This window comes from Lepidothrix coronata, unplaced genomic scaffold (assembly GCF_001604755.1).
Source record: "Lepidothrix coronata isolate B3197 unplaced genomic scaffold, Lepidothrix_coronata-1.0 Scaffold86, whole genome shotgun sequence".
NCBI classification, from domain to species: Eukaryota; Metazoa; Chordata; class Aves; order Passeriformes; family Pipridae; genus Lepidothrix; species Lepidothrix coronata.
This window is the reverse complement of record NW_016690266.1, coordinates 1,027,498-1,041,605: the sequence shown is the minus strand read 5'-3', so window position 1 is coordinate 1,041,605 and position 14,108 is coordinate 1,027,498. Positions and strand designations below refer to the sequence as shown.

General features: G+C 35.7%; 1 protein-coding gene across 4 annotated transcripts in view; it reads left to right on the top strand.

Annotated features, from left to right (window-relative positions):
• The window catches only part of ZNF148 (zinc finger protein 148), a 41,506-nt gene extending 28,014 nt beyond the window's left edge, over positions 1-13,492 (top strand). For all 4 annotated transcript variants that reach the window (XM_017820934.1, XM_017820936.1, XM_017820935.1 and 1 more), the window contains 2 exons: positions 5,233-5,351; positions 5,678-13,492. In XM_017820934.1, coding sequence (XP_017676423.1) covers positions 5,233-5,351; positions 5,678-7,267 — 1,709 coding nt within the window. In that variant the 3' untranslated portion in view covers positions 7,268-13,492. The remainder of the gene's footprint in view (positions 1-5,232; positions 5,352-5,677) is intronic.
• The last annotated feature ends 616 nt before the right edge of the window (positions 13,493-14,108 follow it).

Here is a 14,108-nt window from a genome sequence, read left to right as displayed (position 1 = left end):
TTTTCTTTTCACCCACTTTTTCTTTTAGGTTTAATTCAGAACTGTTCTAAAAGTAAGAGTCTTAGTTTAAAAATACGCAATATAGGTCAAATAAGGCCTGAAGTTTTAAACCAAAGAGCGTTAAAGTTTATTCATGTTTATTTTTTTATCTTGTTGCACCACACAGAACCACATTCTTTAACAGGTTTGGTTTCATTGGGTTTTTGGCATTTTGGTGCATGGCCTTTCAATCCCTCTTTAAATATTTTGTAATATGGTCCCTTTTGGACTAGATGCCAATTTCTCAGCCTCTTTTTCAGAAAAGCAGAGCTGGTGAATGTGCACAGTGTTTCTTGGCTGTAGCATTTAAATGGATATGAAAGCTACTAACACGCAGTGCAGTGTGTGCATGTGTCAGGGTTGAGAGGGAGAAAAAACTCTGCAAAATGAATTTTCAGAGCAGTGTACAGGGAGTTACATGCACAAATGCCCTGTTGTTTATGGGATTTTTGTATCCTAGGTTGCCATGAGTCCAGACTAAGTAGGTTTCCTTCAGCCAGTCAGCCACAGAAGAGTCTTCCATTCTTCTGTCCAGTGTCTTTGTTCTGCTCCTAGTCTTTCCTCTGGCTCTGAATTGGTGAACCATGCTGCCTCCACTTTGTGTAGATACTATTCTTGAAAAGAATGCTCATTCACTCTCTTCCATCTATCTGTCCCCCTCGCAAAAAAAAAAAAAAAGGCAAAAGTGCAGTCTTCACATTTTTTGGAAGATTTTTCTTTTTTTTCAAATGAGGATTATTCCCTGTACGTGGCTTTGAAAATGAGAGTCTGGGCAATTTAGTTAATTAATGCTTGACTGCAAATATTTTATAAATTGATTTAATTATCTTTTTTAATTCAGCTTCTAGCTCTAATGAGAATTCTGTGTTGATTTTAAGCTTTGGAGGGAGGGGGTGGTGTTGGTGGGATTGCAGGTTTTTATGCCAGCTCTACCATATGCTAGTAGTTGTTTAGCAGAGAAAAAGGTGCCATTTAACAAATTAACCATATTGTTATCTGACTTTTTAAGATACATATATTTTCCTCCTTTCCTCAGCATCCTGAGGTATAGTTTGGTAGTTTCTTAGAAAATTGAAGATGGTGCTTGTGTTTAAATTACTCAGGTATAGTGTAGTTAATTGGCATTCTGCATGCCTGTGTGTGCTTTCACCTCTATATGACCGTGTTCACTACTGGGCCTTAGCTGTTTGTGTAGTTACTCTGTTGTTCAGGACTGTATAACTAAACCCATCCAGAAAAGCTGCATTTTCAGCTTGCTTCTCTAACGAGAAGGTGTGCAGTGGGTCTGCGTTTCACTTTGATGGAAGTAAAGAAAAGATCTATTTGTATCATTCATATTCTTTTAAGGAACGTTCCTTATAAATTAAATACTTCATTTTTTTTCTTTTTATTTTGCATTTTTACCTCTGGGAATGATCACTTTTAGCACCAGTTTTTGTACAGTGTTCAAAACACTGATGGAGAACAGGATGTCTCTTACTCTTTTAAAAATGTTTATCAAATCTTCCTGTTTATTTTAAGCCAATCAAAGCCAGTGGTAACACTTAGAAGCCCCATTTTATGCCTGTTACAAGCCCCCTATTTACAGGTGCTCCAGCTAGTTCCAGTCTGATTTGAATTTGGTTCTCTGAACTGCTCCTTCAAATGAAATGTTATGAGGGAGTAATGAAGCAATCAATGAACAGCCTTTTTTTTGTGTAAATAATTAAACAGTTGCATCTAAAAGCAGACATTGCATTAATACAAAATTCACTTACTAGGAATAATTGTATGTAGAGGAGGGCAGCAGTGCTAGAACCCTGCTGCTAAACTTGTCCCTAATGAGTCAGAAAATTGCCATTTTAGTTGTAAGAGAGGGAAGAGTCACTAGTACACAAATATTTTTGTATTTTCAGTTTACTAGATTCCAGAAGATGCTGAATGTTCTTTTTTTTTCTAATATGTCTGCTTTCTTTTTGCTTAGAGATGTTTCTATACACCTTACTCACTCATGCATTCATGTGTCCTAATTGTGTAAGCCACCCTACTTTCCATTTTAATCACAAAAACTGAGATTACATTTAAAAAAATAAAACAGCAATGGGGCTCATGATTCAAGTGCCTTCTTATTCAGTCCTGCTGATTTTTTTTGTTGTCTTCTTTGTTATTTTATGATTTGTTTTTTGTCTGTTTAGATTTTAAAATGCCTGAGGTTTTATAATTGTTACAGCCTTCATACACATAATATTTGTACAACACTTTATGAACAGTTCTATTGCTGGGTTTTAATAGATTGCCAACATAAACACATAACCTGTGTTCGTAAATAATGCAGTAATTATTGTATTTTTAAATTTTGACTTCTTTTTATACATCTAATTCTATCCCACTCAACAAGACATTTCAGAAAAATGTCCTGGATTCTCCATGCATTAGCAAAAGGCTGTTATTAACGATCTCCTCCATTTGCCATAGATCCTGTTTGAAAAGTACAACAAAATTGCAGAAGGATCTGAAGTTTCAGGCTTCTGCTAAGAAATTATTATTGGAAGCGTATCTCCATATTAATTTTTAATCTTTTTCTAACATTATCTTCCTTATGAAGATTAAAGCCAAAATTAAGTATGGTATCAGTTTCACAAAGTTTTTCTTAATCTTACTTCCATTCTGGAATTCTACTGAAAAATACCATTTTCTGTGTTGTGCTGAGCAGTTCAAGGGCAGTGTCCCCAGAATTTTCTCCCTGTTAAGGCATGGCCAGCAGTGCCTTTGTATGTACCTGAAAGTCTCCAAAATAGCTGGTGGTCATAATACACCAAAAAAACTCAGAACCCCTGTTTGGCCCTTTTTAAGCCTCGAAATGGGAATAGGTAGCTGAGGGAGTCTTCTGCCAGCAAATAGCCAGCTTGAGTAGACGAATGTTAAGGAACTCTGTGACCATTCATTTACAGAAATGAGGATAAGGCTGCAGGTAAGTGTATTAAAGAAGTGTTCTGCATTTCCTGGGGTAGCAGAATAGCTCCTTAGGGGGCTGTTCAGAGCCAGAACAGGACTGAGCTATTTTGCTGTAAGGCTCAGACAGATCACCAAACAGTTGCTCCTTTCTCTGGAAAAACGTAAGGTAGCATGAAAGCAAACTTTGAGACAACGTAAGGAGAGTCGTTGGAAGAGGCAATTTAAAAGAAACACCAGGTAGAATAGTGGAGCAAAGGGAAAGAAAACTGTAAGGATTAAGTAGTAGACTTTGGGAATGGAAGAGAACAATGACATCTAAAGATCTTGGCTCATCTTGCTGAAAACTGAAGACAAGGATTGGAATTTGATGCAGAAAGTCTCAACAGGCTTGATGGGAGTAAAACACCATAGTCATAAGGGTGCCCAACAAATAAGAGAAGGTGAAGAATGAAACTGGGGTTTGAAAGTTAAGAAATAGGCCAGAGAGAAGGATTTGCTTATAGACAGTATGAGACAATTATATGATAGATATTACAGTTTACAAGCGTGCTGAAAACAAGCAAAGTTTTATGGTAATTATTAATAAGCAAGAAATGATAAAGGTCTCTAACTCAAGTGAAAGAAGAGGTAGGATGCTGAGGTTTTGAGCTTGTAGAAAAAAGAACTGATGGAAGAAGCTGAGAGATCTGAGTAGAGGAGATAATTTGATTTAGGAGAGAATAAATTGGAATAATTTCATCTAAGAAAGGAATTGGCTGAAAAGCCACATGGAGAGGTAAGAATTAATAATTGGAAACAGGACATAAACTTACAAAGAGAGAGATTTAGAAATTGCTTGGAATTAAGGCAATTGAAACTCTGGGCATTAATGATCTGACTAGGAGCACATGTGTGGGCGATACAGATATTTTTCATTCTAGTTTCTATAAATACAGGCACCATATTTTAAGGTACTGTATTTCCATTTCTAGAAGGATGTGGCTAAATAGTTCTATTGTAAATGGAAAAACACACTCATAACATTTTAAATAATAAAATGAATTAATTTAAAATGTTAAATGTTGATAATTATCAGTAATTTAATAAAGTTAGTCCATAACATAATTAGTAAGAATAAAACTACTTCAGAATACAGCAATAGTCTGCATATTTCTGGAAACAAAGCATAGATGGTTTATATCCCAAAAATCAGTGCAGTGCAATATCCAGAACAAAGAGGATGTTGACAGAGGCTGCAACGACAATCCCTGATCTCTGTGTCAGTTCAAAAGATTTCATAGTAAATATTAAGAGGAAAGATCACTATTGTTCAGGCTGAGTTCTGTTAAATAATAGTGAACTTCTGTAAAAGCAAAACTAACTTTTCAATGCACTTGGAATTTTTAAGTTTTGTCAGAGAAACATAGAAAATAAAGAATATCAGAGGGAAGATGTAAGGCAAAAGTTAAAAGAAACAAAAATAGAGCCCAGAAAAGATCATTGCAGGGCTTCTTTGTGAGGAAAAATAAGGGGAGAACTGAAGATGAATTCAGGGCAGTGCATATTGTCTGAACAAATGCTTCATGAAATTAAAGGATAAAACCAAAAACCAAACTGAGCAAATGAGAAATCTGTAAGTATGCAAACACCAGTTTAGCTATAGAGGTTCCTTTTTTTCAACTTAGTTTTTTAAACAAAATATTTTTAATTAGTTTTTAAAAAGTAAATAAATTTGAGTTCCAACCAAAGTAGTAGGATTTTTTCAAAGCAGTTATTTCAATTCTACATACAGATAAGGTAAAAAATATGGAAAAATACAGAGCACTCTCAAAAATGTTATATTCAAAATTTGGAAATGCATAATTCTCTCCTAGAAGGGATGGGTTTGAGTTCATGAGTTGGTGAGAGAATTGAGGTATTTTTATACAGTCGTCTGCCCTAAAAATATGTGATGCAACAGCAGTTCAGGAAGAGCATCTTTGCAGTTCTTCATTTGTTAAGTGTAAGACGTATATTTGCACCACCATTAGAAAGAGGGGTAAGGATTTAGTTTTAAAGGTGGTTTGGTTTTTTTAGCACAAAAGCTTAAAATAATTTGAGGCATCATCTACTGAGTATTGAAAAAATAGTGGTGTGAGCAAGCCCTATGTTGTTTTTCATTAGCAATAGACTAAATCCTCTTACTACTATTAATAAAGAATGTAGTATTTGACCGGGTAATTGTATGGAAAAACGTTGATTCATTTTCTTTGATTAACATTGCTACATGTTTTTTATCAGGTGAAAAGCCATTTCGTTGTGATGAATGTGGTATGAGGTTTATTCAGAAGTATCACATGGAAAGGCACAAAAGAACTCACAGTGGAGAGAAGCCTTACCAGTGTGAATATTGTTTGCAGGTAAGATGACTTGGTGAAATCTTTTGTGATTGACAAACAAAACAGCAGTAGATTCCCAAGTAGTACAGACAGGGATTTCTCCATGGGTTGTAGTCACGTGCATACACATAAATGTATAACAAATGTTGTTTCTGTTAAAGTGGGCATTCTTGGTGCACAGAGGCACGGCTGGCTGTGCTTGATTTTATTGACTGTTGTTTGACACTTCATTAGAAATTGGTAAAGTGGATGAATTGTCAAGTAAATTTTTTAGAATGAAAGATTTCTTTCTGCTAATATATTTATTTTTCCCTAATGATAATAATCACCATCGTCATCTTTTTCAGTATTTCTCCAGGACCGATCGTGTGCTGAAACACAAACGTATGTGCCATGAGAACCGCGAGAAGAAACCGAACAGAAGTGCCACCAAAGTTGGCTTTTTGCCATCGGAGGAAGATTCTGGTTTCTCAACGCCTATGAAAGACAGCTCCTTGCCAAAGAAGAAAAGGCAGAAAACAGAGAAAACAAAATCTGGGGATAAGGAAAGTTCAGATAAATCGGAACACAAGAAGGACAAAAATGACTATTTGCCTTTGTACTCTTCCAGTACTAAAGTAAAAGATGAATATATGGTAGCGGAGTATGCTGTTGAGATGCCACATTCTTCGGTCAGTGGAACGCACTTAGAAGAAGCAAATTCTGGAGAAATACACCCACCTAAGCTTGTTCTCAAAAAGGTTAACAAGAGGAGCCTAAAACAGCCACTCGAGCAAAGTCAAACCATTTCACCTTTGTCTACATATGAAGACAGCAAGGTTTCAAAGTATGCCTTCGATCTTGTGGATAAGCAAAGTTTACTGGACTCTGAAGGTAATGCTGACATTGATCAGGTGGACACATTACAGGAAGGGCCCAGTAAACCTGTACACAGCAGCACTAATTATGATGATGCAATGCAGTTCTTAAAGAAAAAGAGGTATCTACAAGCAGCCAGTAACAACAGTCGAGAATATGCCTTGAATGTAAGTACCATAGCATCTCAACCTTCAGTAACACAGGCAGCTGTGGCCAGTGTCATTGATGAAACTGCTACAGCCTCAATATTAGACACACAGGCGCTGAATGTTGAAATTAAAGGTAACCATGACAAAAATGTCATTCCAGATGAGGTACTGCAAACTCTGTTAGATCATTATTCACACAAGGCTAATGGACAACATGAGATCTCTTTCAGCGTGGCTGACACGGAAGTGACCTCCAGTATATCAATCAATTCCTCTGAAGTATCTGAGGTCACCCAATCTGAGACGGTTGGAACAAGCTCTCAAGCTTCCTCATCAGATAAAGCTAGTATGTTACAGGAATATTCAAAGTTTTTACAACAAGCTTTGGACAGAACTAGCCAAAATGATGCCTATTTGAACAACCCAAGCCTTAATTTTGTGACTGATAACCAGACTCTTACAACCCAGCCAGCATTTCCTTCCATGGAGAAGGTCTACACATCTATACCTGTCAATAGCTTTCGATCAGGAATGAACTCTCCATTAAGAACAACTCCAGACAAGTCTCATTTTGGACTAATGGTTGGTGATTCGCAGCACCCTTTTCCCTTTTCAGGTGATGAGGCAAATCATTCTTCTTCCTCCTCTACACAGGACTTCTTGGATCAAGTAACTTCTCAGAAGAAAGCAGAGGCACAGTCTGTTCATCAAGCATATCAAATTAGCTCCTTTGAGCAGCCCTTTAGAGCTCAGTACCATGGGGCAAGAGCTGGAATATCATCTCAGTTTAGCACTGCCAATGGACAGGTGAACCTTCGGGGACCAGGGACAAGTGCTGATTTCCCAGAATTTCCCTTGGTGAATGTAAATGATAGCAGAGCTGGGATGACTTCTTCACCTGATGCCACAACGGGCCAGACTTTTGGCTAAGAAATCTTTGTAAATAATACTGGCACTTTAGAACACACTTGTCAAAAGGGGGTTGCTCTGTAAAAGATGGAGTTCTGTACAGCTTTTAAGAGCGCTATGTTAAAACAAAAGTAAGCTGATATTAGCAAGACCAATAACTGCTTCTTTCTTTTTTTTTCCTTTTTCTTTTTTTTTTTTTAAATTTTTCGGTTAGCCACCAGTAATTGAACTGCCTGATGTTGGTGCCCCTATCAAAGGCAGTTTATTATTCACTTGTTCGAGTCCAGAAAATATTTTACCTTCTATGAAATTTAAAATAAAAAAAATCCCCAGGTAAGACTTTCCCCCATGATTGTTTCCTTGCTGGTTTCCTTGTATACTTTGGGAGGACAGTTATTGTCTGATATTATTCACATTGTCATTTCTAAGCTTGTCAGCATAGTCATTGCTCTTCAGCAGGGAATCAACATGTACTAAACACACAGAATAAACAAATAAGTTTCAAAGGTCAAGCAAAAATGGCTTTAAAAGATGGCGTTTTCTAGAAGAATAATCTTCAGTCTCTCAAAAAAAGTTTTAGATCATGTGCCCTTTATTTCTGCTTTGCATTACCTTGAGTTGTGTTTGGAGGGAAAAAAAATGAATTCTAATAGACTAACTCTACTATTTAAAATTCTAATTAATTTAAAATACTTTAAACACTTTTTTTAAGCAGAATGCCTAACTGCTAAAGCCTTTACTTCATTCCTGAAGTAATATGTATTTCTTTGTACAGCTGAATCTAGATGTAACTTTTTAATGACTTTTTCATACACAGATACCAAGATTTTGGAGTTTTAGTTAAAATACTCTATAGATGACATTCCCAATTGCAAAATGCTTACACAAACTGTGTATTCCAAGATTTAAAAGCTTAATTGTACCTTACCCTCCGTACTCATAACGATTAACATAGAGCACTTAGCCAACTTGATAGTTTTCGATTTCTCAAAAAATAAAACCATTTTGAGATTTTCAGGTTTGATACGGTTGCATCATTTTCATCTCACACAGCTCCAGTAATTCTCTTCAATACACTTGAGACTGGGTATCCTTAGCTTCTCTAAAAACTGTTTTGATTCTCTGTCTGGCATTTTGACAATTCAGACCATTAAATTTATTGAAGTATCCCTGAAAGCTGAAGAAGCAGGCATTCAGATTCCCTACCTTTTTAGTGTTTGCTTAGTGAAAGTCATTACAATTTTACCAACCCCAAACCGGTGAACGATGCTAGTGAACAGGATTTCTTTTTCCAGCCTAGGAGAGTGATCAGAAGTTTTCGTTGCATTTCACAGTATAAATAAACGACAAAGTTTATCCCTGTACCACGAATATGTTTTTTTGAATAGTACTTTGTCTTGAAGTATACGGTATGGTACGATAAGTAGTTCTGTGTGCATTTTTAAGGTGGTAAGATTTGAGTAGCCTAACTATTGTGTAGTTTAAGTTAACAAGTTACAGATTTTTGAACTGTAATGTTCATTCTATTGCACCTTCCCTAAAGGGACACTGTCTGGTAGTTTAAGGCAGTTTAAGCCTCATGTAGGCTGATTAACCAGGGAAAAACACACACACACACACACACACACATATGGGTAGGTATGTATATGGTGATTTTTTAAAAATAGGATTGCATACATGCTTTTACAGTGCTGTTGCTAACTGGTATCTCTCAGAGAAAGCCATCAGATAGGAGAAAAGACTGCATCTCAAGGGGCTGAAATATATTCTGTCTTTTAAGAAAGGACTTGAACGGGACCTAGAACAATTCTCATCTCTTCTGAAAGCAGTAGCAATATTTTTCTTAATTTTCATTACCAGGAAACTGATCCCACTCTTTATCTTTTCCCCCCTGATAGCACTAGTACAGCACTAACTTCACTTGGTACAGTTGAGGGAGAAAGGGTATTTATTTTATCCACAGCTTGCTTCTCTTATTGGCAAGAAATACAATTTATGTAAACTTATTTCTTAATACTTTTGTATAAGAAAACAGGTTCTGTTTTGATTTGTTGACCCCTCTGTATAATACAATAAGGTGTTTCAGTGTGCTATGACTTACCAATAGTTTTGCCCAAATATTTGTCCCCAAGTTAAAGAGCAGGCATTAGGAGAGAAAAGTAAATTCCTTTTGGATTATTGATGATACATTTAAAGAAATTTCTTTGAAAGAATATTTTTAAACTGATTCTGGTTTTCTTCCTTTATGGTCAGTTTGGTTTTTTCACTTTCTATTCTATGTTGCACAGAAATAACATATATGCCCCCTATATCCCAGGAAGCCACTTCTTGTAATGCATATTTTGAGTGTTTCATTTCCATGACATCTTTGCTTGTGCTGCCTGAATAATACTGTGTTGGCATCTTTGCTCTCATGCCCTGATGCTGCAAGTAGATGGCCATTAATTGTACTATTTGTTGAATACAGCAAGGAACAGAAGGGAAAAAAAGGCCAGGTTATTACTGCACTGCCCTGGCCCCATAGGGAGGTAAGAGGAATAAAGCCTCCTTCTCCCTAAGGGGGCTGACTCAGCTTTATTTGAAAAGGTTACTGCACTGATACTCTGCTGGGAGAAGGTGATTTAGGAGTTAGGGAGAGTCGCTCTCACTCCATCCCATCTCCACACAGGAATTGCTCCATAGGAGCACGAGGGAGCAAGCTGTTGTACAGAGTGAAGGAACTTGCTCTTCCTGCAGCCAAATGGGAATCACCTGAGGAAATGTTATCCCTTACGTCAGAACTCATTCCCTAGCCTGCTGCTGAGCCATTCCAGCTACACTCTGTGCCTTAGGACAGGCTGTGAAGTCCCCATCTAAGCCACAGGGACTATCCCATAGGGTTCTTCCACATGTACAATTAAAAGTGATGTGAGTAGTTGATCCGCTGATGCGTGAAGCTTTCTGCACTGGAGGAGTTAGCCAAATATACTGCTATGATTTAGGTTTAACTCAGTAAAAAGCTCTTGCTTATTTAATAATGACATTATTTTATTTAATAACATCTTTCACCGCTCACGTTTTGCTGCTTTTAATCTACAGATGCTCATTCTTCATGTTGATCTGGGCACTGTTCGTTTTTTTAGGTTTTCATGTATGTTCGGAAAAAAGCAGCTTTGGTTTTCTGCTCTGTTCTTGTACTGATGCTGTTCAGTCAGTCAGCACAAGGCTGGGGTGAGTGTGTGTATTCCCCTGAGCCAACAACAGACATTCTTAATGAAAGGTCATGTAAGCACCAAATGTGTGTGTGTGTGTGTAAGGTGGACATTTTGGGGATATCTACTAGTGATAGAGCAGTGATAATTTTAAAAAAAGAGGAAACTGATGACATTTATTAACAAACTATATATATACACAATACATGTGTATATATATATATATATATATAAAAATATATACGCACTTATTAATAGGCCATATTTTGGTCCTAAATTACTTGACAGTGTCCCTTTTAGCATGAATCTGTTGATATGTTTTACCATTAATATAACAGACAATGAAGGAATCAGCTTGTAATGGTATACTAATAGGCATTTACATTTTCTTCCTTTGATTTGAGAATGAATTAATCATAAATGACAAGTTTTGGGGAGAAGGATTAACCATGTGTATTACTGTATGTTGGTTTACGAATAACAACATAAACAATTTCAATTGGACGATAAAAGAACCATGTTTATGATCTTGTGTCTCCTAGTGTTGTCTTTAGGAAAACTGTGTTTCAAGAAGAAAATAGGACAAGGAAGTATTCATGTGAAATAACAACTTGTATTATTTTTATATTATACTTGTCAGTTTTTTGGATGACGGGAGCTTTTCATTGTTAATTGAGAAGTACAGTAAAATCTTGCTAATTCGCTGACTTCTAAACAGAGCATCCAGTAGGTTTCTACATCCCTGATGGTCTCTTCCCACCTCTCTGCAATGGTCTAAAACATGCTGTAGCGAGGTCTCATACAATAATACTGTACTACTTCACCCAAGTATACTACAGCATCTACATTAGTATACTGGGAGATAGAAGGAGTATTGAAAACTAAATTACAGTTGTCAAAATAAATGAACAAAGTACATTTTGTGATGTGACATCCTTGCTTTTGTTGCCTGCTTCTTCGCTATTTTCAAAATTGTCATTTTTAAAGGGTTTCTAAGACATTGCTGCGAATTATTGGGGTTCTACTGTAACTTTTGGAGTTTATTCTAAAGTATTCATGTTCTCCTATGAAAACTTTCCACTTGGACAGATACATTATATTCCACGCTTGATCAGAATATTTTTATAGTATTTGTATCATGTGTAGTAACTATTTGAAATGAACCAGAATATTTGGATGAATTCACTCTGAATTTTGCAGCATTGGATTACTTTATGTATGTATATTTGCTAACTAAATTTTCTTGGCTTTGAGAGCTTTGATTTTTATTCTTCTTTGTTTGCTTGTTTTAATACCATTACAAATTGCAGGGAAAAATCCTGATACTCCTGGGAATCCGGTTGGAAATGTTAACAGGCAGGAATATGCTTATGCCGTCGGTACCAGTACGCATGTGAACTTTCAAATTACATGGTTGGTACTGAAGCAAATGAATAATGCCACAGTTTCCTAGAGTTAAAATGTTTTACTAAAATGAAGCCTTGTAACTTTGAAAGTTCATTCGACTTATGGTAATGCATGTTTATGTTAGGCATGTAATGCATTTAGCTGAAACTCACTTTGCAAAGGACAAGCACTAAGAAAGTATTACTGCTAATGAAAAGATGTGTCNTTTAAACTTTTCTTCAAGTTTAATTTGCTTTGTGTCAGGGAAATAAATTTATAGTCGCTTTTGCTCTACTCGACCTACAAAACCTTCTGTTTCCTTTCTAAAATTACATCTTTTGGTAGGAAACACAAACTGAGGCAAGCAAACATTTCTAAGACTTGTTTCTTGCTTTCCTTAATCCAATGGATGGAAAGGTAATATTGTGTAAACAACATTATTTTATTTTTTTATGCAATACCATGCTGTAAATATGATTTATCAAATAAGGATGTACCTATGATTGAATCTTTGATTCTGCACAGCTAGAGTTTATATATAAATATAAATGTGTCTTGACAATCAAGGACTTATGTCAGTCTTCCTTTATGACGTTTCTTATTGTTATGCATTCCATTTGTTTGACTTGAGTATTTGTATTGTCTGTAAAGTATGTAATGTTTTTATAGCTTGTTTAAAACAAACAAAAAAGCCTGTAAATATGAACTGATCACAGTACTGCTCTGTTAGAAGGCATAAGATGATGTACTGTTTGTAAGCAATAATACATGACAGTGCTAACTTGACAAGTAGCATAAGGTTAAGTTCCAAAAATACCTTTGGGAGTTAATAGCCTTGTTTGAGTTAATGAATATTCTTAATCATTTTTTTATAAATAAATTCAAACGTCCTCCTGCTGGAATATATAACATTGTTTACACAGCACAATTTCAGTCACAGAGAGGACAGTCTTTAGATCTATGGCTTCATCCGTACACACTTTGAGTAAGAAATGAATGGCTTGGCTGCACTTCTGCGAGATGAGGAAGACTGCAAAAGTTGAATAGCTGTGTCTCTAAAGGATGAGAGATACTATTCTGTTTCTGTGCTGATTCCTGACAGTTCCTCTACTTAATTTGGAGTCTTTAAGTCCTGATATTGAACTGGTGAGACTGGGGCCTCCCATAGAAAGGAGTAGTTCTCTTCTTATTTCATATGCAGATAAACAGTGAACTTAGGAGTCACCTCGTCATTTGAGTTGCATATTTTTCAAATTATGAGCTATGAGATGTTGAGATGGGTTTATTCTGATAAATAAACTAAATGTCAAACTTATAGTTTGAATCGAATAGGTATTAGACTGTACAGAGCAGCATAACTATTTGAACAGTCATCACTGCTTTAGAACCTCCCCCCCAATTTATAAATGTATATGACCTACATTTTATAGAAAAAGAAATGTTTTTAAATGCTAGTCATTTATATAATATGTGCTTTGAAGGATTTGCTAGTCCACTTCTGTCACTTTTAGTACACTGGTATCTTTTATATGTAATGTATGCTTTTTATTATTATAATTATTATAATTATTATTATTGTAGTAAAACATTTCAGTAGGAGGAATTTTGCAACAGTATGAGGGGTTGAAATTTTCATTGTCAGAAATGAATTATACTGGACTTTGTCTTTGTAGTCTTGTCTTTCTTTAATTGCTGTCTGGGAGGGAACTTGGTATTCAAATAAAGCAAGTGACTTCCTTTTATTTTGAAGGCATACTAAATAGTGCTGAATTGGATATGAAAATATAATGAATTTGAAGACAGAGAAATTAGTACAAAATCTAGTGTACAGAAGAAATTGTGTTACGAAAAACTTTATGATATATATAGTGGAACACTGTTACAGTGAATTTCTGATATAGTGTTATTTTCTGAAGTCAATATGCCTTCTTTGTATTTCAATTAATTAAAAAAAAAAGATAATTTGTATAGATAAATTTAGGACAATAGGTTTATTTCAATTATTATACAGTATTTCTTTATCCTACAACATCTATTCCGTCCCTTTGTTATCAGACAAAAGACCGTAACCTGAATTCCATCAGTTAAAGTATGTATATAGGTGAGAGATGGTTTTATAGGAACCTGAAGAGAATGAATTTGTATATTCCTTATGTTTCTGACAGAAATCAGTATGTGAGTCTGTCATTATTCCTGTGAAATGAGGAATTTCCTGATACCAAGAGGAGCGTGTGTGCATGTGTGTTTGTGTGTGTGTGTGTGTGTGTGTGTGTGCACATAGGTAC